We start from the raw sequence: 23952 nt of genomic DNA on the forward strand, positions 1-23952 counted from the left end.
TTGTTAGCAACAAACCTCTCGTGAAGCAAACAACTAAAGGCTGTACAGAGGTGGACTAGCCTCCCACATAGTGATAAGCACCTTACAGAGTTGGTTTTCAAGCCAGACTCAGAGAGGTGCAGGAGGTACTTGAGCAGTTTTTGTGTAGTGCAAGAAAAGGGATCTAAGGCCTTGCCCTCACACCAGACAGTAAACCTTCTCCACTTAAAAGAGTAACATCTCTTACTGGAATTTTTCCTGGAAGTCAGTAAGATATGGGAAACACCCTCAGGCAAATTACACATCCAAGCCCTGAGGCCAGAGACTGAAGGATGGAATGAAGAAGGGAATCCTCATTCAGATAAGAGTTGGAAAACTGTCCAATCTCCACAGATCTTCGGAGGACAACTCCAGAAGAGGAGGGAACCAGATCTGCCGCGGCCAGTAAGGAGCGACCTGAATCATGGTTCCCTGGTCTTGCCTGAGTTTCAGTAAAGTTCTCTCTATGAGAGGCATGGGAGGATACACATACAAGAGTCCTTGTACAGAGTTTCCAGGTGCTTTTTGGCTAGGATCAGGCGACCCTCAGGGGGAGGAATGCTGGCTTCGGCCTAACCCCTGGTAAGCCTTTCCTCAGCTGAGAGGTGCCCACCTCTACCACCGGCTGCCTTTCAGGTGCTGTGGAGGACTTGCAGCTCATCTGCATATCCTTACAGCCTTCTCCGGGGTGACACCCAGGTCCACCCCGATCCACTCAGGGCCTCTGCTCTAGGTGCCGCGCGCAAGTACCTTAATCGTTTATGGCCCCTATTCACATTCTCTTCCTAGCTCTGTCCCTTCCTAATCTTTTCCCTCACCCCCTACCTCTCTCCGCTACAGGAATTCACTTCCCATCCATTGACTTCATCACCTCACCTTCTCTCCTACCCTCTTCCTCCCTCTTGGCTTTTAATCTCCGTCTCTTTCTTCCCTCCATTTTGCCTTCCCCATTCCACCTAAATACCTCTCGCCTTCGACGCCTTCGTGGCCACACCTCTCCTACTCTCCTCCGCTCTCTTTTACTCCTTCTCTTACTCTCAGCTGGTGACATCAATCCCAATCCTGGCCCTCCTCACCAACTATTATCCAAACTCTACAGATCTCACTGTGACCTCTCTAACCTCATCTCTATTCCTCTACTCCCCTCCTCTTCTCTGCCCTTCTCTTGCGCCCTATGGAATGCCCGCTCTATCTGTAACAAACTCCCCTATATCCAGGACCTCTTTATCTCGCGTCACCTCCATCTGCTCGCCATAACAGAAACCTGGCTCTGCCCTGATGACTCTGCTTCAGTCGCAGCCCTGTGCCATGGCGGTTATATATTTTCACATACTCCTCGCCCTGCTGGCCGTGGGGGCGGTGTTGGACTACTTCTCTCTCCCTCCTCCAGATTTCAACCCCTTCTTCCACCTCAATCTCACTGTTTTTCCTCCTTTGAAGTCCACTCTATCCGCCTTTTCTCTCCTCTGCCTCTTCGAATAGCGGTCATTTATCGTCCCCCTGATAAGTCCCTTTCATCCTCTCAGTGACTTTGACGCCTGGCTTGCCTTTTTTCATGATCCTTCCTCCCCCTCTCTCATCCTTGGTGACTTTAATATTCCTGCTAATGATCCTTCCAACTCTTATATTTCCAAGTTACTCGCTTTAACGTCGTCCTTTAATCTCCAACTATGCTCCACCTCCCCCACTCATCAAAATGGTCACTGTCTTGATCTCATCTTCTCCTCCAACTGTTCACCTTCTAGTTTCCTTGCCTCTGATCATCCCTCCTCTGATCACCATCTTATAACTTTCACACTTAAATCTCCTCCCTCCCAGTCCCGTTCTATCCTATCTAATTTATCTAGGAATCTTCACGATATTGACCCTTCATCTCTATCCTCCCATGTTTCAAACCTCCTCTCTACTGTGGCACCATCCACGTCTGTCAACGAGGCTGTTTCTTCTTACAACAATACTCTATCCTCTGCCTTAGACACTCTTGCACCTTTGATGACCCGCCCTGTAAGGCGTACAAAACCCCAACCTTGGCTGACTTCTAATATCCGCTACCTACGTTCCTGTACCCGCTCCGCCGAACGCCTCTGGCGGAAATCTCGGGCCCTTGCTGATTTCTTACACTTTAAGTTCATGCTGACCTCCTTCCAATCTGCTCTTTTACGTGCCAAACAGGATTATTATATCCAACTGACCAACTCTCTTGGCTCTAATCCTCGACTTCTCTTCACCACATTGAACTCTCTCCTCAAGGTGCCCCCTCCCCCAACTCCCCCTTCATTATCTCCTCAGACCCTTGCTGAATTCTTTCACAACAAGGTTCAAAAGATAAACCTTGCTTTCTCTACCTCACCACCTCTCCCTCCACTAGTCCGTTCCCCTCTCTCTCCTTCCCCTCATTCCCTTTCCTCCTTTCCTGAAGTTACTATTGAGGAAACTACACTTCTCCTTTCTTCCTCAAAATGTACCACCTGTTCCTCTGATCCCATTCCCACCCACCTTCTTAATGCCATCTCTCCTACTCTTATTCCTTTTATCTGTCACATTCTCAACCTCTCACTTTCCACTGCGACTGTCCCTGCTGCCTTTAAACATGCTGTGGTCACACCTCTCCTTAAGAAGCCTTCACTTGACCCTACTTGTCCCTCTAATTACCGACCCATCTCCCTCCTTCCTTTTCTCTCCAAATTACTTGAGCGTGCTGTTCACCGCCGCTGTCTTGATTTTCTCTCCTCACATGCTATTCTTGACCCATTACAATCTGGTTTTCGCCCTCTCCACTCAACCGAAACTGCGCTTACTAAAGTCTCCAATGACCTATTACTGGCTAAATCCAAAGGTCAATATTCCATCCTCATTCTTCTTGATCTTTCCGCTGCTTTTGACACTGTCGATCACAGCATACTTCTCGATACCCTGTCCTCACTTGGATTCCAGGGCTCTGTCCTTTCCTGGTTCTCTTCCTACCTCTCCCTCCGCACCTTTAGTGTTCACTCTGGTGGATCCTCTTCTACTTCTATCCCTCTGCCTGTCGGCGTACCTCAGGGTTCTGTTCTTGATCCCCTCCTCTATTCTATCTACACTTCTTCCCTTGGTTCATTAATCTCATCCCATGGCTTTTCCTACCATCTCTATGCTGATGACTCCCAAATCTACCTTTCTACCCCTGATATCTCACCTTGCATCCAAACCAAAGTTTCAGCGTGCTTGTCTGACATTGCTGTCTGGATGTCTCAACGCCACCTGAAATTAAATATGACCAAAATCGAGCTTCTCATTTTCCCCCCCAAACCCACCTCCCCGCTCCCCCCGTTTTCTATTTCTGTTGATGGCTCTCTCATTCTCCCTGTCTCCTCAGCTCGAAACCTTGGGGTCATCTTTGACTCTTCTCTCTCCTTCTCTGCTCATATCCAGCAGATTGCCAAGACCTGTCGTTTCTTTCTTTACAACATCCGTAAAATCCGCCCCTTTCTTTCCGAGCACTCTACCAAAACCCTCATTCACACCCTTGTCACCTCTCGTCTAGACTACTGCAATCTGCTTCTTGCTGGCCTCCCACTTAGTCACCTCTCCCCTCTCCAGTCGGTTCAAAACTCTGCTGCCCGTCTCATCTTCCGCCAGGGTCGCTTTACTCATACTACCCCTCTCCTCAAGACCCTTCACTGGCTCCCTATCCGTTTTCGCATCCTGTTCAAACTTCTTCTACTAACCTATAAATGTACTCACTCTGCTGCTCCCCAGTATCTCTCCACACACTCGTCCTTCCCTGCACCCCTTCCCATGCACTCCGCTCCATGGATAAATCCTTCTTATCTGTTCCCTTCTCCACTACTGCCAACTCCAGACTTCGCGCCTTCTGTCTCGCTGCACCCTACGCCTGGAATAAACTTCCTGAGCCCCTACGTCTTGCCCCATCCTTGGCCACCTTTAAATCTAGACTGAAAGCCCACCTCTTTAACATTGCTTCTGACTCGTAACCACTTGTAACCACTCGCCTCCACCTACCCTCCTCTCTTCCTTCCTGTTCACATTAATTGATTTGATTTGCTTACTTTATTTATTTTTTGTCTATTAGATTGTAAGCTCTTTGAGCAGGGACGGTCTTTCTTCTATGTTTGTGCAGCGCTGCGTATGCCTTGTAGCGCTATAGAAATGCTAAATAGTAGTAGTAGTAGTCCCCAATGCAGGAGAAAAGCATCTGACGCTAGTCTGCCATGTGACCTAAGCCTCGAGCACAACTGAGGGACTTTCTTGTTCAGATGAGTGGCAAAACGATCCTCCGAGGGGGTGCTCCACTCTCAGAAGATCTTCCGAGATATGCCCATGTTGAGAGACCACTCGTGAGGTTCAAGGTTCTATACTTTCTCCTCTTCTTTTTAATCTCTTTCTGAGTCCCGACTGCTGCTCTCATCCAATCCTTTGGAATCTCTTCCTACCTTTATGATGACGACATTATCTCTTCCTGTCTCAATCCTTTACAGCTCAGTCTTGATTCAGTTGCTAGCTGGCCAAGAGATCATCAATTAGTGCTCAATCTTTAAAACTCCACTACCTTGCTTTCCTTTGCATTGATGGAGTTCCTTTCCTGTTTTCTATGTTAGCCTATACACAGCTCTGTTCTGACTGTCAGCTAGAGCGGTACATAAAGTTCTGCAAAGAGACCCCACTGTCACATGCTGACCGCCTCCTTACACAAGGGATAGAAAACCGTACACCCCCCACCCCGTTTGTTGACGTAGAACATCACAACCTGGTTGTCTTTTTGGAATAGAACATTTGGTTTTGGAGTCAACCTCTGAAAGCCTTTAGAGCATTGCAAATGGCCCAGAGTTTGAGGAGATCGATGTGGAAATGAACATCCTGAGCAGACCACTGGCCTTCAGCATGAAGCCCATCTACATGAGCTCCCCAACCCAGGTTGGATGCACCGTTGTCAACACCTTCCAACATGGTGGAATATGGAATGGAAGTCCTAGGGTCAAATTGGAATGGATTGTCCACAAAAGAAGGGCATGAGCCAGCTCCAGGGGAATGCGGCCAATCAATCTCAACATTTGCCAAGCTGAAACCTGCTGGCTGATGCAGACCTGCAAGGCAAGTGTTACTAAGGTATCTACCCTCACTTGAGGAAGGAACGCCCGAGAATGAGTTGTATCAAGCAGACCTCCTATGTATTCCAATCAACGAACTGGATGTAGGTGGGACTTGGGGTAGCTGATGACAGACCCCAGTAGCTCCAGCACAGTTAGGCACATGGACTCCATGGCTCTTTCCTGAGATGTGCTCTTGACCAGCCAATCGTCTAGGTAGGAAAAAACATACACCCCCAGTCTGTGTAGATACGCTGCAACTACCACCAGACACTTGGTAAAAACTCTGAGGGAGACACCAGGCCAAATGACAGATCGCAATACTGGAAGTGGTGTTTCCCCACACAAAGTCTGAAATACTTCCTGTGACCTTGAAATATCGAAATATGGGTATAGGCATCCTTTAAATCCAGAGAGCATAGCCAATAATTTTCCTGAATATGAGGAAGAAGGGTGCCCAAGGAAATCATCCTGAACTTTTCCTTGATCAGAAGTTTGTTCAGGGCCCTTAGGTCTAGGATGGGCCAGAATCCTCCTGTTTTTTTGATCAGAAGGAAATACATGGGATAGAATCCCTTCCCTTCTTCCCCTGGTGGCACAGGTTCGACCACTTGGGCCTGTAGAAGGGCAGAAATTTACTCTACAAGTACTTGCTTGTGATGAGAGCTGATGAAAAGACTCTGCCAGTGGGCAATCTGGAGGTCTCTGATGCCAATTCAGTGCATATCTGAGACAGAGTATTTGAGGATTCCACCAGTCAGAGGTTACAAGGGGTCATTTGTGGTGGTAAGGTGAGCCTCTCTCTGACCGGTAAGCCATCCAGGATGGATACTCTGAGTGGGTATGCTCTTTTGGAGCCACTCAAAATCCCGTGCGCTGATTTGACCGGGGAGTGGGTAGGACTTCTGAGGGTGGGGCTGGCAAGCTGGGCCTGAGTTGCCTGAGCACAGCGAGCAGGAGGCGGAAGCCTACACCTTTGAGAGTAGTAGCACTGGTGCCTGGCTCCATTAGAAAATCTTCATGTTGAAGAAGATGCAGATGTAGGATGCCAAGACAGTATGGATGGTGTCTGTATGTTTCTTAATGAGGTCAGGGACCTCTTCCACTTTTCTCCCCAAATTCTCCCCCTGGCACAGTATATCCGCCAATTCTCTTGAACCTCTGGTTCGATGTCATAGTCATGCAGCCATGAAAGTCAGCACATCCCTACACCCATGCCAGAGAGTCTGGATACAACATCAAAGGCTTCCCTGGCCAGATAATGCCTACACTCCATCTGCTTCTGGCTAGTTGGTGAAGCTCTGCGGCATGTTTTGAAGGGAGAGAATCCACCAGACTCAGTGTACTGTTTATGAAAGATTTCAAGTAAAGTCTTGTGAAGAGCCAAGGGATGAGACCAAGAACTCTTGGCCCATTTGAGGGAAGATTCAACCACCATGGAGTGGTGAGGCAGTTATGCTCGCACATAAATCTAGGAGCCTTTTGGATATGATACTGCAAATTCACCTTCTTGGGTGCGACCTGCACTGTGAGGAGAGACTCCCAGTTCTTCAGCAGTATGTCCTTAAGGATAGAGTTCAATGACACAATGACTCCTTCCTTAGGCGAACATTCATAGCCCAGGACACACACCATTTCCACCCAAGGCTCCTTCTCTGTCTCCAACTTAAATGGGATGGCCGCAGCCATCTCCTTCAGAAAACCAGTGAAAGGGTGCCTCTGCTGGAGATTTTCATCCCTCTTGAAAAGGAGAGGGATCAGATGTTATACCATGACTCCTCCTCTGAGAAATAATGTGGATCCTCATCTGACCCCCAAGAGTGGTCCCAAACTCTTCTGCATACTCAGAAGCAGCTGAATTAGTCTGTACCAATCTTGGCCTGGTGGAGTGAGGTCTACGCCCCGAGGAACAGCCCTACTCTCAGACTACAAGAAATGTTTCCTCCCCAAATTTTGAGAGTGGTACTGCATTCCCAGATGTCTACACTCTGTGATGGCACCAATGGAGCCTCAGAGGGGGCCTGAAGCTGTTCCACTGGAGGCACAAGTGCCCCGATGCTTGAACAGGAGGCCTCTGCAGTAACTGTGCCAAATCCTCTCAATGCTCCAGAACCGCTCAGCAATGGTGGGGATCAGCAAAGGCATGGCAGCCGGGGAAGAGGCAGTCCGAGAAGAGGTTAGTGCCAAACTGTTGGCAGGGACTGGGCCACTTGATGACTTGTGCGCTGGCACCTCTTCGAAGGAGGGACAGTGCTCCTCCAGTGCTTCTTGAGCATTGGGGAATCTGATATCCTGGTGCTCACGGCACTGTGCGTCAAGAAAGACTAGTGTTTATGCTTCTTGGGTTTCCCCTAATGTATAGAGTCCCCCAGTGCCGACAAGGGTGACATTGAACCCATGCGCATCCTCGGTGTCGGGTCCGAGGTTGACCAGTCCTAAGGCATACTACCAGCACCCCGTGTTGAGACAGGTGGAGACCCACTCAATGCAAAGTCGATGGTCTGGCCTTCGAGAACCCAAACAGTTGGCTCTCTTTGAGCCAGTCGCAACTGCTGAGTTTTCACCTGCATTTTTAAACACAGATCACAATCAGAGGGGACATGATCTGGTCCAAGGCCCCAGTTGTGCAGGTCATTGGCAGAAATCATGCATATCCACTTGGCGCAAATTTTGAAGCCACTGGGCATCTTTGAAAAAAGAATCTCAGCCAAATTAAACTCCTCAATCTTGAACTCTCAAAAACAGATACATTCAAACTGAGGTAGCCAGGCAGCACACCTCAAAATAAAGGGGAAAAAAGGCCAAAAAATAAAAATTGCATGGGCTTGGAAAAATTAAAAAATGAGAAATATATAAGTAAAATAATAAAGAAACCTACACTGGAAGGCAAAGTGGAGGAGTGGTCTAGTGGTTAGGGTGGTGGACTCTGGTCCTAGGGAACTGAGGAACTGAGTTTGATTCCCACTTCAGGCACAGCTCCTTGTGACTCTGGGCAAGTCACTTAACCCTCCATTGCCCCAGGTACAAATAAGTACCTGTATATGTAAGCCGCATTGAGCTTGCCATGAGTGGGAAAGCGCGGGGTACAAATGTAACTACTACAACAACAAAAACAAACACAGAAGGAGCGTCCTCTCAGCTCAGCGGAAAAAACAGCTAGAATTCTATATTTCACTCACTAGTCAGTGTCCACATTGGGCTCTGTTGGATGACATCACTCAGATGTGAGAATAAGAAAGCCTGCTTGTCCTTGGAGAAAAATATTTTGCATATACTTTTTTTTTGTGCTTAAGTTTCTTTATAAGTTTCAAAAAAGGCAACTACAACCAAACCGAAAACAAAATGATAGGAACCAAGCTGTATACACAAAGCTAATAAATTTCCAATACAATTGAAAACACATTGAGCCAAAGGTCGTGAACTTTGCTCATATTAAAACTTCAAACATATAAACGGCAAGTGTCCAACTCACCTGCAAATGCGCAATAGAGTCGGGACGCTGAGCGTGTAGAAGTCCAAGCCCCGCCTCCACCAGCAGTACAGCCCAATAGGGAGGAGGGCTTGGACATGGGCGTGGAAATCGGAGGAGGAGGAGGGAGGAGGGAGCAGGGAGGGAGGGAGGGAAGGCGGGGGCGAGAGCAGGGTTGGTGGAAGGAGGAGAGAGGCCATAGGAAAACAAAAAACTAGCCCGTTGTTACAAGCTTAACGGCTAGTACTGTTATGCTTCTCAGCTGGCAGTAGGCTCATGTGTACAGGTTATAGTTCACCATGTATTCATATCTAGTATGGTATTACATCTGCTCTAATGAAACTATTTCATATGCGAGTTCTTCTTCGATTCAATGCAGAGCATATGCAAGACCAAGAAAATGTGGCAGAAAGATACATACATAGTTCCCATTGTACTGGGAACCACAGGCTTGTTCTTTTTAGAATGTTCAGCGTACCTGGAGAGTTGCCTCTATGTTATGTCTTAGGAAGTCCAGAAGGAAGCTCTCTTTGATACAATGCAAATACTAAGGTGAATGTTATAAGCAAATTTGAGAGACTAAGATCATACTCCAAAATATGTACAAAACCAACCCATTTGGAGACAACACCCTCAACAGTGTAACACCTGACAGAGGGTTCCAATATTTTATTTACAAGACCAACACCAATTACTACCCACATTCAAAATTTTAGCAATATAGATTGTGATACACTACTGAGACCTTTATGAGCTACAAAATATTATGACTGAATTAAAAATGCAGATAGAGATATATAAATGACGGAATGTAACAGATAACACTATCATATCTGTGTTCTGTAGGGGAAATATACCTGGGGTAATATGAAACAGAATAACATGAAATTAATCTTTCTTAAGTAAAAGAAGCCAGATAGGTTTATCAACTGGGCCAAGCTCACTAAGCCATAGAGGCATATTTTCAAAGCACTTTGGGAGGCTAAGTTCCATAGGTTTCTATGGAACTTTGGGAGGCTAAGTGCTTTGAAAATAAGCCTCATAGACTACCTGGCCACAGAGGATTTGTGACTGTATTCATATGTATATAAGAAAACAGATCATTCTTTTGATTTCAATTTCTATTTCTTTTTTTTTTCCATAAACTGGAAAAACAACTTGAACTCAAGATATACTTATAATATTTTCAGACATGATAGGTATACTTACAGCAGCCACAGGGATGAGAATTTCAACAAACAGACCAGCAAGTGCATGTTTTATATCTTTATCTTTCACCTCCAAAAAGTATTGTGCACATTCCTTTAAAAACAAGCAACATGAAATGATGATTGGGTTAGACTTAATTCCCTCTAATACATTAGTAGTTTTATAATGAGCAGTTTATAAATGAAAATGAAATTTGTAGGTTTTAAGTCTTCCCTAGGATATCATAATTTTTACATGGTATTCACACTAGTTGTATTAGATAGGTGATAAACATCTGTAACACTTTAATTAAGGTCTCTTTTGGGCACAACGGGAATTTAAAATCAAATGAGTTATACTGAAAGTGATGTCCAATTCCAAATTATGTAATTACTCTGAATTATTGTGATATTTTAACTGTACCCAGGTATCAACTGTCAAATGCTCAACACCACACATTTTAAACCAACATGTGTTTAATATTTGTAAAGGCAAAACCATGTTTGAAAAGCATTCTTTCAATGTTTTTACATATCTAGTGCTATAGTTATACCTGCATAAATTGAAATGATGCTTCAAAGTCTTCAACGGGATACATTTTCACACGGAAGAACTTCATTCCCATAATCAAACTGATAATGCTCTGTACTACATGAGGACTTTGTTCTTTTTGTCGCAGTTCCTTTAATTCGGTCACAAACTTCTTTCTAACCGCTTGAAACCTAAATTTTACATACAGATGTCATTTATTTCAGGTATCCAGCTACATATCCAGTAAAGTTTCAGGAAACTAGATGAATATTCAAATTAATGGTAAAGAATAATGCTTTAAGAAGATAGCTTGCAAACCTAGGGCTCATTATTAAGGTAAAGAAAATCCTTAGCAGCACATTTTGACAACCCCATTATAAAGAACTGATACCCATATTGCCCTTTGGACATACATGACACATCAAGCAAATAAAGACATGCATCTTGCATTATCAGTGCTCTGCTATAGAACAAAGGGGAGGGGAGACTGATGTCATAATCTAGTTATACACAAATGAGCTGGATAGGCATCAAATTCATCTAGTACTGCAGGAGTATAAAATTAGGAGAGGATACTGGGCAGCAGACAAAGATAGTGTTTTCCGAAGTACTACCTGTGTACGGGAAGGAAAAAGCAGGCAATTCTGAGCAAGAAAATTTAAGTCATGGCAGAAGAACTAGTGTAAACAAGTGGGTCTGGGAAGCGCAAAGGCAAAATCTGGAAGTGTACAAAGACCGCACTGCACAAATGGCTTGTGGCTGTCAGAAAAGTGTTAAAACAAAATGAAACGTTTGGCAAATAGAATGAATAAATTAGGCTGTTACCCCACACCTCCTTGTGCATAGTTGGGTCCTAGGTATATATATCCATATGTCATTACAAAGAGAACCAACCCAGTAACCATGGTCCTTCAGCTTCATGAGAACCTCAAAATTCCCTTCTCATTTCATGTGTCTTTATTAAAACCAGCTACTCTAGACCCTGTCAGTAGAAACTGTGTTTTTTTATTTATTGATTAGGATTTATTAACCGCCTTTATGAAGAGATTCACCCAAGGCAGTGTACTGCACGTACAGTTTAACGTAAAACTTACAATTCTGTTAGTAGAATAACAATAGTAAAATAACCAAGAATACAATAAATGAGGTAAATTTGAAAACAGTAAATTCTGACTTTGGTCAAGAGTGAACCTGAATTTGAGATGGAAGATATACTGAATTCCAGGTAAGTTAGTTTTCAAACAGGACATACAGTGACATTTGGCTATTTGCCCACCACTGAAATTACACTCCTACTTCGCATGTGTAGACATTGATATTGGGTACCTATACATCTAGATTATACAGGGAAGGAGTGACCCACCTAGGTAGTAGTAATCATAAAATGGTTTGGTTTGACACAACAGCTACAGCTGAGGGCAGTTACACAAAACTCAATGTCCTGGATTTCAAACATAATGATTTTAACAAAATGGAGGCACACCTGAAGAAAGAGCGGCTAGGATGGGAAGACACAAAAGTGGAAAGACAGTGGTCCAGGCTGAAAGGAGCTATTAAAATGGTTACCTACATTTACGTAAGGAAAGTAAATTAAAGCAAGAAGAAAAGGAAACCAATATGGTTCTCCAAACAAGTGGCTGAGAAAATAAAGGCAAAAGAAGTGGTGTTCATAAAATACAGGAAAACTCAAGATGAGGAACACAGAAAAGTATACCGGGAGAAACTGAAAGAAGCCAAGAGGGAGATACATCTAGCGAAAGCAGAAGCAGAACAGCAAATGGCTAGTAATGCAAGGAAAGGAGACAAAACTTTTTCAGTTATATTAGAGAAAGAAGGAAGGCTAGAAATAGAATTATGAGACTGAAAAAATGCTGTGGACGGCTATGTGGAGAGTGATGAAAAAACCCCAAACGTGCTAAACAAGAACATTCTTCTGGGTTCATGGAAGAAAATCCTGGAGAAGGTCCACGATTGGCTGGTAAAGGTACATATAAGAATGGAGTGGATATCACACTGTTCACAAAAGAAAGTGTTTATGAACAACTTGAAAAAGTGAAGGTGGACAAAGCCATGGGACCAGATGGGATCTATCCCAGGATATTAAGGGAGCTTAGAGAGATTCTGGCTTGATTACTTTTGCGTAGATAAAAAGATGTTGGGGGTTTAGAAAGATATGGTTATACACCCAATATGCATTTCGGACAACGCGCCGGTGACAGGCATTGTAGTTCCATACAAAACCTCACAAAGGGGAAGAGTTTGGAGAACTAACGTAGGGCTGTTGCTTAGACCTGGCACCCACAGATTACTCCAGAAGAAATGGAGAGAATTTGTTAGTTTCAATGATACTGGAGACATCCTAATGAGGATGGTGTGGGACACGAGAAAAGCGATGATGAGGGAGGGTCCTCATCCAGGAAGAAGCTAGTTGGATGAGAATTAATGCCCAAAAGAGACAGCAGATAGTAGAAGCTTTAGCAAGCTTGCAGAAAGTTCATGAACATTATCCCTCCAAAACGATTAGAGAGAAATTATAAAATTGAAGAACAAATTGGCTGAACTAGACATAGAGCACATTGAAGTTTTGATGCAAGAAACAAACAGGGACTTCTTGGAAGAAGGAATACGATGGGAAGGTATTAGCAGGGAAGTTAAAGAAACATCAAAGTGCGAAGTGGGTTAGTAAGATAGTCTCTGCTACAGGGGATATGAAGCTGGCTCATGAGAGAGCTCAACAATTTAAAGTTTTCTATCAGAAGCATTATTCTTCTGAGATCACTAGGACAGCAGATGATATTCAGAAATATCCCCAAGGCTTGGACTTTTCAAGGGTTACAAAGCAGGACTGAGTTTGAGTGCCCCCATTGCCCTGGGAGCAGAGTCATTTCAAAACTACCAGGGGGGAAGTCCACAGGAGAAGATGTATTTCCTTCAGAATATGATAAAAGTTATGACTTAAGAGGTTGCCCTCCCTTTTGGCAAGGGTTTTTGGGGAGGTAGAGAAGGGGTTTTGCTTCCCAGATCCATGCACAAAGCGCACTTAGTGGTACTTCCCAAGCTGGGAAAGGACCCTAGTCAGTGTAATAGTTATAGACCCATAGCTCCATTGAATACATTTATGAAAAGTTTTGCCAAGGATCTGGCTAGCAGGACCTCATCTTACTGAAACTTCTCCACTGTGATCAAGCCAGGTTTGTCTGGGGATGCCAACTGGGTGATGATGTTAGAAGAGCACTGGATTTAATTGGTCTTATTGAACACGATGTGTGTAGCCACTGATGCTGAAAAAGAATTTGTCAGGGTGGAGTGGTCCTACCTGTTTGCAGTAATAGAACTTATGGGCTTGGGGGAGACATATGGGACATAGGTGAGATCATTGTACGCGGACCCTAAAAGTGATATTTTAGTGAATGGCATTAAATCACAAGAATTTACTTTTCAGAGGCACAAGACAGGTATGCTCTATGTCCCCTTTGCTTTTTGTCATTGCAATTGTGCACTTTGCTGCTTATATAAGGCAGGTCTCTGGCATTGGCATTTAAAAAGGAGATAGAGCAATTTTTAAACTAGAAACTGGGGGAAGGTCAACAATCGCTCAAAAGCGCATGGTTCAGGATAAGGTATCTTTCAAAGATATCACCAAAACAGGGAAGATAGGGTATCCCAATAGTAAGGTTGCAAAAGAGACCATAGTAGATCAGGTGTCCTTAAATAAAAATCAAACAAAAGATTGCAAATTAGTACTGGCAAGTACAGAGCATGAAGTAAATATGAACAACAAACATAGTTTGAAATGTCTATATGCGAATGCCAGGAGCCTAAGAAATAAGATGGGAGAGTTAGAATATATTGCACTAAATGAAAAATTAGATATAATAGGCATCTCTGAGACCTGGTGGAAGCAGGATAACAAGTGGGACACTGTCTTAACGGGGTACAAATTATATCGCAGTAATAAGGTGGATCGAATTGGTGGAGGGGTAGCATTGTATGTTAAGGAGAGCCCTGAAAAATACATTGAAAATTCTGTAGGAAACAAAGCACATCTTGGAATCCCTTTGGATTGAAATCCCATGTGTAAAGGGGAAAAGGATAGTGATAGGAGTGTACCTCCGTCCACCTGGCCAGGATGAACAGACGGATGTAGAAATGTTAAAGAAAATTAGGGAAGCAAACAAACTGGGCAACGCAATAATACTGGGTGATTTCAATTACCCCAATATTGACTGGGTAAATGTAACATCAGGGAATGCTAGGGAGGTAAAATTCCTTGACGAAATCAAGGACTGCTTTACGGAGCAGCTGGTACAGGAGCCGACGAGAGAAGGAAAAATTCTAGACCTACTCCTTAGTGGATCGCATGATCTGGTGTGGGAGGTAATGGTGCTGGGGCCACTTGATAACAGTGATCATAATATGATCAAATTTGATATTAGCTTTGAAGTAAGTAGACACAGGATATCCAATACCTAAGAGTTTAACTTTAAAAAATGAGACTATGATAAATTAGAAGAAGAGTGAAAAAAAAAAAAACTTAGCGGAGCAGCTTTGAGGGTCAAAAATCTACATCAGACATGGAAGCTGTTCAAAAACGCCATCCTCGAAGCCCAGGCCAAATATATTCCACATATTAAAAAAGAAGGAAGGAAGACCAAATGACAGCTAACATGGTTAAAAAGTGAGGTGAAGAAAGCTATTAGAGCTAAAAGAAAATCCTTCAGAAAATGGAAGAAGAAACCGACTGAAAATAATAAGGAACAGCATAAGGAATGTCAAGTCAAATGCAAAGCACTGATAAGGAAGGCAAAGAGAGACTTTGAAAAAAAGATTGCAATGGAGGCAAAAACACATAGTAAAATTTTTTTAGGTGTATTAAAAGCAGGAAGCCGGCAAAAGAATCTGTTAGACCGCTAGATGACCGAGGGATAAAAGGGAAGACAAAGCCGTAGCGGAGAGCTTAAATTAATTCTTTGCTTTGGTCTTAACCGAGGAAAATTTAGGAGAGATACCAGTGCCAGAAATGGTATTCAAAGCTGACCAGTAAGAAAAATTGAATGAAATCCCTATAGACCTAGAGGATGTAATGGGGCAATTTGACAAACTGAAGAGTAGCAAATCTCCTGGACCGGATGGTATTCATCCCGGAGTACTGATAGAACTGAAAAATGAACATGCAGAAACTATTGTTAGTAACATGTAATTTATTCTTACAATCGAGCGTGGAACCAGAAGATTGGAGGGTGGCCAATGTAACCACAATATTTTTAAAAGATTCCAGGGGAGATCCAGCAAATTATAGACCGATGAGTCTTACGTCGGTGCCGGGCAAAATGGTAGAGACTATTATAAAGAACAAAATTACAGAGCATATGCAAAAACATGGATTAATGAGACAAAGCCAACATGGATTTAGTGAAGGGAAATCTTGCCTCACAAATCTATTACATTTCTTTGAAGGGGTGAACAAACATGCGGATAAAGGTGAGCCGGTTGATTCTGTATATCTGGTTTTTCTGAAGGCGTTTGACAAAGTACCTCATGAAAGACTCCAGAAGAAATTGGAGAGTCATGGGATAGGAGGCACTGTCCTATTGTGGATTAAAAACTGGTTAAAAGATAGAAAACAGATAGTAGGGTTAAATGGTCAGTATTCTCAATGGAGAAGGGTAGTTAGTGGGGTTCCCCAGGGCTCTGTGCTGGGACCGCTGCTTTTTAACATATTTATAAATGACCTAGAGATGGGAGTGAGGTCATTAAATTTGCTGATGACACAAAGTTATTCAAAGTCGTTAAATTGCAGGAGGATTGTGAAAAATTGCAAGAGGACCTTACGAGACTGGGAGACTTGGCGTCTAAATGGCAGATGACATTTAATGTGAGCAAGTGCAAAGTGATACATGTGGGAAAGAGGAACCCGAATTATAGCTACGTCATGCAAGGTTCCATGTCAGGAGTCACTGACTAAGAAAGGGATCTAGGTGTCGTTGTTGATGATACACTGAAACCTTCTGCTCAGTGTGCTGCGGCAGCTAAGAAAGCAAATAGAATGTTAGGTATTATTAGGAAAGGAATGGAAAACAAAAATGAGGATGTTATAATGCATTGTATCACTCCATGGTGCGACCGCACCTCGAATAGTGTGTTCAATTCTGGTCGCCGCATCTCAAAAAAGATATAGTGGAATTAGAAAAGGTGCAGAGAAGGGCGACGAAAATGATAAAGGGGATGGGACGACTTCCCTATCAGGAAAGGCTAAAGCGGCTAGGGCTCTTCAGCTTGGAGAAAAGGCGGCTGTGGGGAGATATGATAGAGGTCTATAAAATAATGAGTGGAGTTCAATGGGTAGATGTGAAGCGTCTGTTTACGCTTTCCAAAAATACTAGGGGGCATGCAATGAAGCTACAATGTAGTAAATTTAAAACGAATCAGAGAAAAGTTTTCTTCACTCAATGTGTAATTAGACTCTGGAATTCATTGCCAGAGAATGTGGTAAAGGCAGTTTTCTTAGCGGAGTTTAAAAAAGGTTTTGATGGCTTCCTAAAGAAAAAGTCCATAGACCATTATTAAATGGACTTGGGGGAAATGCACTATTTCTGGGATAAGCAGTATAGAATGTTTTGTACTTTTTGGGGATCTTGCCAGGTATTTGTGACCTGGATTGGCCACTGTTGGAAACAGGATACTGGGCTTGATGGACCTTTGGTCTTTCCCAGTATGGCAATACTTATGTACTTATGTACCTAGGCACTGAGGTAGTAGAACCACGACAACTCTAACCCTTGTACCACAAGTCTCAGATCAAAATTTGATAGCATCGGTTTAAGCCTATGGAGCAAAAGCAACTGAGAAAAAAACAAGCCTGAAACTGAATAATAAGGCTGAAAGAGTCAACTCTTATTTATTTATTTAGGATTGTGCTCACACTTTTTTCAGTAGTTGCTCAAGGTGAGTTACATTCAGGTACATTGGATATTTCTCTGTCCCAGGAGGGCTCACAATCTAAGTTTGTACCTGAGGCAATGGAGGGTTAAGAGACTTGCCCAAGATCACAAGGAGCAGCAGCGGGATTTGAACCGGCCACCTCTGGATTGCAAGACTGGTGCTCTAACCACTAGGCCACTCCTCCACTTGTGGTACACCCCTCTCAACCGGTACCTCTCTTGAGATCCATGGACCAACTCTCACTACCATAGATCTTCCATACAAAAAAAAGACTAAAAACAATTCAACACTCATCCACCTAAACCCGACTGTTGTAATTTGTCAATCAACAACTCCAAATCAACAGAATCAAAAGCACCAGAAATGTCCAGGGAGACCACAAAAAACACATTCCATCATACATCCTCCATCCTCCTCCTAGTACAATCTACAGTGGATATTAAAAGGCTTTCCACACTATGAGACCACCTAAAACCAAACTGGTATGAAGCGAACACATCACATTTCTCAATAAATTCCTCCAACTGAGTCAGAACCACTTTTCCAAAATCTTCCCAACAAAAGGTATAACAGAAATTGGACGATAACTATTCAACACCTTTACATCTAAACCTGCCTTCTTCAACACCGGATTTATCGTAGCTTGTTCACAAGATTTGGGGAAAATAACCCATCCTTCAAAAACATTCACTATCCAACAAATAATAGGATCAATTTCCTTGGAAAAAATCCTCAAAATTCCTGTAGAACATGGATCAGCCACTGCTCTCATCGGAGTTACAGAATGTATGATCGCCTCAATCTCATGGTCCATCACTGGAACAAACTCAGTCCATCTATCAGCAAGTAATAGTGAAGTACCCAATTGCATACCACTATCATGATCTCTCTTATGATCTACCTTATTCAGTTTGTTATATAAAAATCCTACAAACTCCTGGTCATCAACACAGTAAGGGTTTGATCTTCCCATCAAAAATTAAACTGTATGAAACAGCTCCTTAGCTCTATACTTAATTCACTCATCCGCACAATGCCGCAAATATTTCACCCTCCTAAGATTATAGCCCTCAAAATTATCACTATCCTTTGATTCCTCCATTTCCTCTCACCCTGTCTCAACTCACGGCATACTTGCATAACCGGAGCTGTCTTCCATAGACAAGGTTTGTAAGCAGTCCTAACCATAATTCTCTGCTTGGGATCAACAACATCCAGCACCTGAGTTAAACTAACCGTCCAGACCGTGATCACCTGATCAAGAGAAAAATTATAATCTAAAGTTAATCTGGGAGCCCACTCACTCCACAGCTCTTGAACATCAAACTGTGTCCTAATCACCATTAACCTTTTCAGAGCTACATCATCCACAATATCTTTCCAAAACTGCAACTGAAAAGAAATTAAAAAGTGATCTGACCAAACAAGCCATGCAACTTCCAAATCTCCAAATAGACCACGCCTCACACAATCTCCCAAGAAAACCGAATCCAGCACGTGCCCCGTCACATGCATCACACAGGTGACAATCTGCTCCAATGCAAGAGAATACAGCAACTGGAATAAAACATGATCCCTATTAATAAAAATAAAATCATCTGGTGCCAAAGGCAAATTAAAATAACCTTCTACACAATTCATACTGGTGCAGGTCCCTCTACAAAGCTAAGTAAACTATTTTTAGTTCTGAATTAGATTAAGAAGAAAAATTGATGAAATTGCAAAAATATTCATTTTATTAATTTTAATATTCTAAATCCCACATTACCCCAATAGATCAGGCTCAATGTGACTAACAACTTATTGTAATTAACAGCACAAAAAGTGATGCAGGATGATCCCAGTGTATTTTTTGTACAAAAATATGTACCAGTACTCATTATGGATAATCTTAGGGTTGGGGTCACTATGGCTCTGCCCCTATGGTAGCCACACCCACAGTAACCACATCCCCTTTTACCAGCCATGGCGTATATAAACAGGCATCACTGAAAATATTACACCATTAGAGAAGATTTTTTTTCCATTATAAATAATTTCTGTAAGCTGTTACAACTCCAGTATAGCCCAAATAACACAAACCAAGTATACAGACCAGGAATTAGGAGAACAGTCTTGCCAAATCTGAAACACAATATGTTATCAAAATCTCAGAACCTAACAAACAGATTCTTATTCAGACACTTGGCCTTGCAGTCAAACATGCAGAAGAGATAGCCCCGCTTCAAATTCTTCAAAAATTAACCTGAAATCCTAAGAAGCTATTTAGTAAATAGGCGTCTTACTGAGTGGAGCATCTTTAATTTATAAAAGCCACGTTGGACAACATAAGTGGTGCCATACTGGGACAGACCAAAGATCCATCAAGCCCAGCATCCTGTATCCAACAGTGGCCAATCCAGGTCACAAGTACCTGGCAAAATCCCAAAATAGTACAATATATTTTATTTATCCCAGAAATAAGTAGTGGATTTTCCCAAATCCATCTTAATAATGGCTTATGGACATTTCTTTTAGGAAGATAGTCAAACCTTTTTTAAACCTCACTAAGCTAACCGCTCTTTCCAAATTCTCTGGCAACGAATTCCAGAGTTTAATTACATGTTGAGTGAAGAAATATTTTCTCCAATTTGTTTAAAATGTACTACTAAGCAGCTTCATTACGTGCCCCTAGTCCTAGTATTTTTGGAAACAGTAAACAAGCGATTCACATCTACCCGCTTCACCCCACTCATTATTTTATAGACCTCTATCATATCTCCCCTCAGCCGCCTTTTCTCCAAGCTATAGAGCCCTACCTGCTTTAGCCTTTCCTAATAGGGAAGTTGTCCCATCCCCTTTATCATTTTTGTCACCCTTCTCTGTACCTTTTGTAATTCCACTATATCTTTTTTTGAGATGCAGTGACCAGAATTGCACACAGTATTCGAGGTGCGGTTGCAACATAGAACATTAAAAGGGTATTATAACACTTGTTTTCAATTCCTTTCCTAATAATACCTACCATTTTATTTGCTTTCTTTGCCACCGCTACACACTGAGCGAAGGGTTTCAACATGTCATCAATAATGACAACTACATCCCTTTCCTGGTCGGTGACTCCTAGCGTGGAACCCTGCATCACATAGGTATAGTTCCTCTTTCTCACAAGCATCACTTTGCACTTGCTCACATTAAATGTCATCTGTCACTTGGATGACCAGTCTCCCAGTCTCATAAGGTCCTCTTGTAATTTTTACCAATCCTCTTTTGAATTAACCTTGAATAACTTTGTGTTGTCAGCAAATTTAATTTCTTAACTAGCTATTCCCATATCTAGATCATTTATAAATAAGTTAAAAAGCAGCGGTCATCGCACAGACCCTCGGGGAACCACATTATCTATCCTTCTCCATTGAGAATACTGATCATTTAATGCTACCCTATGTTTTCATCTTTTAGTTTTAATCAGTTTTTAATCCACAACAGAACACTACCTCCTATCCCATGACTTTCCAATTTCCTCTGGAGTCTTTTCTGAGGTACTTTGTCAAATGCCTTTTGAAAATCCAGATACAGAATTTCAAACGGCTCAACTTTCTCAACATGTTTGTTCACCCCTTCAAAGAAATATAGTAGATTGGTTTTGTCTCATTAATCTATGTCAGCTAAACAGCTGTGATTGGCTGACAGAAACTTGGAGGGACTTAATGGAAAGGGAAGGATGTCTAAGCAACTGAATAATGTGGTGCACTGGCTAGAGCACTGAGCTTGTAATCAGAAGGTTGCTGGTTCAAATCCCCCTTTTACTATCGTGGTAATTTAGACGTCCCTGACTGCACTTGCTTGTTTTTTTTTTTTTTCTTCCGATTTTTCCTCTGTGCATGGGTCCCGCGCAGCACCAACTAAACTAAAACTACTTCGGGGACCTGCATACTGCTGTCATGGAGCTGGGAATGACATTTGAGGCTGGCTTACAAGTTGGAAAAAAAAGTGTTTAACGTTCTTTTTTTTTGGTGGGAGGGGGTTAGTGACCACTGGGGGAGTCAAGGGAGGTCATCCCCGGTTCCCTCTGGTGGTCATCTGGTCATTTAGGGCACTTTTTTGGGACCTGTTCGTGAAAAAAACGGGTCCAACAAAAGTGACCTAAATTCTCTCTAAAAACGCCTTTCTTTTTTCCATTATCGGCCGAGCACGCACATCTCTGCTCAGCTGATCACCACGCCTCCGACACGTCCCCATCAACTTTATTCGTTCCCGCAACGGAGTGCAGTTGGAAACGCCCAACATCGGCTTTCGATTATACCGATTTTGGCACCCGCGTGAGAAAGACGTCTATGTCCCGATTTAGGTCGGAATATAGGCGTTTTTCTCTTTCGATTATAAGCAGGAATGAGTGAATTAGAGCGGACAGATGTGAAGCGTTTGTTTACACTTTCAAACAACAACAAAATCAGGGGACACAAGATGAAGCTAGAATATGGTAGATTTAAAACAAATAGGAGAAAGTTTTTCTTTACACAGCGTGTAGTTAGACTCTGGAACTCGTTGCCAGAGAATGTAGTGACAACAGCTGGCCTTACGGAATTTAAAGGGGGTTTGGACAGATTCCTGAGGGAAAAGTCCATTGAACATTATTAAATTTTTGTGTGTGTGGGGGGGGGGGGTTGCCGGGTTCTTGAAGCCTGGATTAGCCGCTGTCGGAGACAGGATGCTAGGCTTCATGGACCCTTGGTCTTTTCCCAGTATGGTGGTGCTTATGTACTTATGTGTATGGTGATAAGAGACGGAAGAAAGGACTAGATACCAGGGAGGGAAGATGTGCTACAGGGAACGAGCTGGGGCTCATAGAGGAGCAATCAGCAAAAGGAAGAATACAAGAGCTGAAGAGGGGGCTGAGCACACAAGGTTGCAAACGAGGGTCTGGGGACCAAGTCAAAGACATAGAGAAGACAGAAAGCTGTGGAGGGAGAAAGGAGGGAATGGGTTGACTGGGGAGGAATCAGAAAGATGGAAAGTTAGTAGTTAGATAGGTAAGAGGTTGAAAAACAGACTGAGAACTGGAGGGTGGAGAGAGGAAATCAAAGGAGAACTGAAATTTAGCTATGAATGGATAGAGGAGCACAGAGCAGAAATGGAAAAAAAGAGAAAGGGAAAGACCAATGTCAGAGACAGATGTAAGGAAATAAGAGAAAAAACAAGGAAGAAATAAAAAGGATTTAGGAGACCAAAAAAGGAAAGGGACTAGGATCACTCCAATTAAAATATAATCTTTTTTTTACCCGTCATGTGTGGCCAATTTATTTTTCTAAGGAAAAAAATGCATTTTTATTTCTCTTTCTCTGGTGTACTGCTCACAGATACTGTGGCTTCTCAGCATTTTGGTTTCTAATATTTGGTCGTTTATTCTGTATATTAATGTCAGGGTGTGACTGGTTGTTATAAAACAGATTACCTTCCTATCAATTATTGGAGTTTCTTTTTAATTGTAAATCATGACTGCTGATCAGACCTATAAAACTATTTACTGATGGTTGGTCTGTGTGCATGTGACCACTGAGCGATTCTGCTGGCATGTAGTTTCTATATGGGGATATACAGCAGTCCAACTTGTTCAGCTTTTCCAATAGGAGGTATACTAGCATCTTTATCTGCAGTGCTGCTTTATCAAAGCTACAGTTCTTGTTATTTCCATCTTGAGAGTCACTGCTGTTATGGAAGGTTTGCTACATGGGTTCCAAGTAGCTAATTAGCAAGATTTTGTGTTACTTCATAAAGCATGCAGCAGTGGAAGAATTTGATGCTGCTGTTATACTGAGGTAATACCAGAATCTGAATTTGTATGACAAACTGTAAGGAGAATAGGTTGCAAAAATTATTGATATTGATAGTAAATTTAGTGTGAATTTGTCTGTCACTAAACCTTGCATCAAAAAACTGTGTGCAGCATGTAAGTCCCAGATTTCCCACTGATGAATTAAGTGAAGATTAAAAATGTAATAACTTTTCAATAAGTTTATTTTTTTTGTAAAGTGTTAAGAATAGTTTATATTTTCCTTGCATAACTGAACTACAGTAAAATGATATTTGGTCTTCTTTTATGTTCAGTCAGAATTTATGTTTAAATCTGTTTATTAATTTAACACACAGAATAAACAGCTTTCATCATCTTTCATTCATTAATAATACATCAATAACAGAACTAATGCAACAGGCATCTGTCGGTGTTCCTTCCGACGTCAAATTATTTTTGATTTTCTCCCCATGCCATCCCCCCCCCTCCCTCCCTTAATAAACATTTATCCATTCTGTAGTACAACATGGAGTATAACACTATTACACTGACTTATCGTTCAGTCAGAATTTAATGGTAAGTGTATCACACACGAACATGATTTGTCAGGTGTGTAACAGAAGAAAGACTAAAAATCACTGTATGATGCTTAACGATAAATACTATTAGATTTACAAAAGATTTAAAAACATGAGCTTACTTTGATTGTGCAAGAACCCCTATAACCTCCGCATATAAGTCTGCAATAATGTGCACATTCCCAGTGTTGGTTCCTGAATACCTAGAGAACAAATGCAAAAGAACAAACATGGATGTGTCTCATGCTGTACAAGAGAATATGTTTATTTACCTTTACCACTCATGATTGGTTTGCTTGCTTTGAATGTACAAATTACACAGCATACTTTAGTACAGAAGTCACCCAAATTGCCCTACAGTTCCAT

At 42.4% G+C, this 23952-nt stretch overlaps 1 protein-coding gene across 1 annotated transcript in view; it reads right to left on the reverse strand.

The window, feature by feature from the left end:
• The window catches only part of FRYL (FRY like transcription coactivator), a 655466-nt gene that overhangs the window by 501988 nt on the left and 129526 nt on the right, over positions 1-23952 (reverse strand). Inside the window, 3 exon segments of the mRNA XM_030191364.1 lie at positions 9784-9876; positions 10316-10484; positions 23709-23789. Of these exon segments, the coding sequence (XP_030047224.1) occupies positions 9784-9876; positions 10316-10484; positions 23709-23789 (343 nt within the window).

The sequence above is a fragment of the Microcaecilia unicolor genome, chromosome 2, assembly GCF_901765095.1.
Source record: "Microcaecilia unicolor chromosome 2, aMicUni1.1, whole genome shotgun sequence".
Taxonomy (NCBI): domain Eukaryota; kingdom Metazoa; phylum Chordata; class Amphibia; order Gymnophiona; family Siphonopidae; genus Microcaecilia; species Microcaecilia unicolor.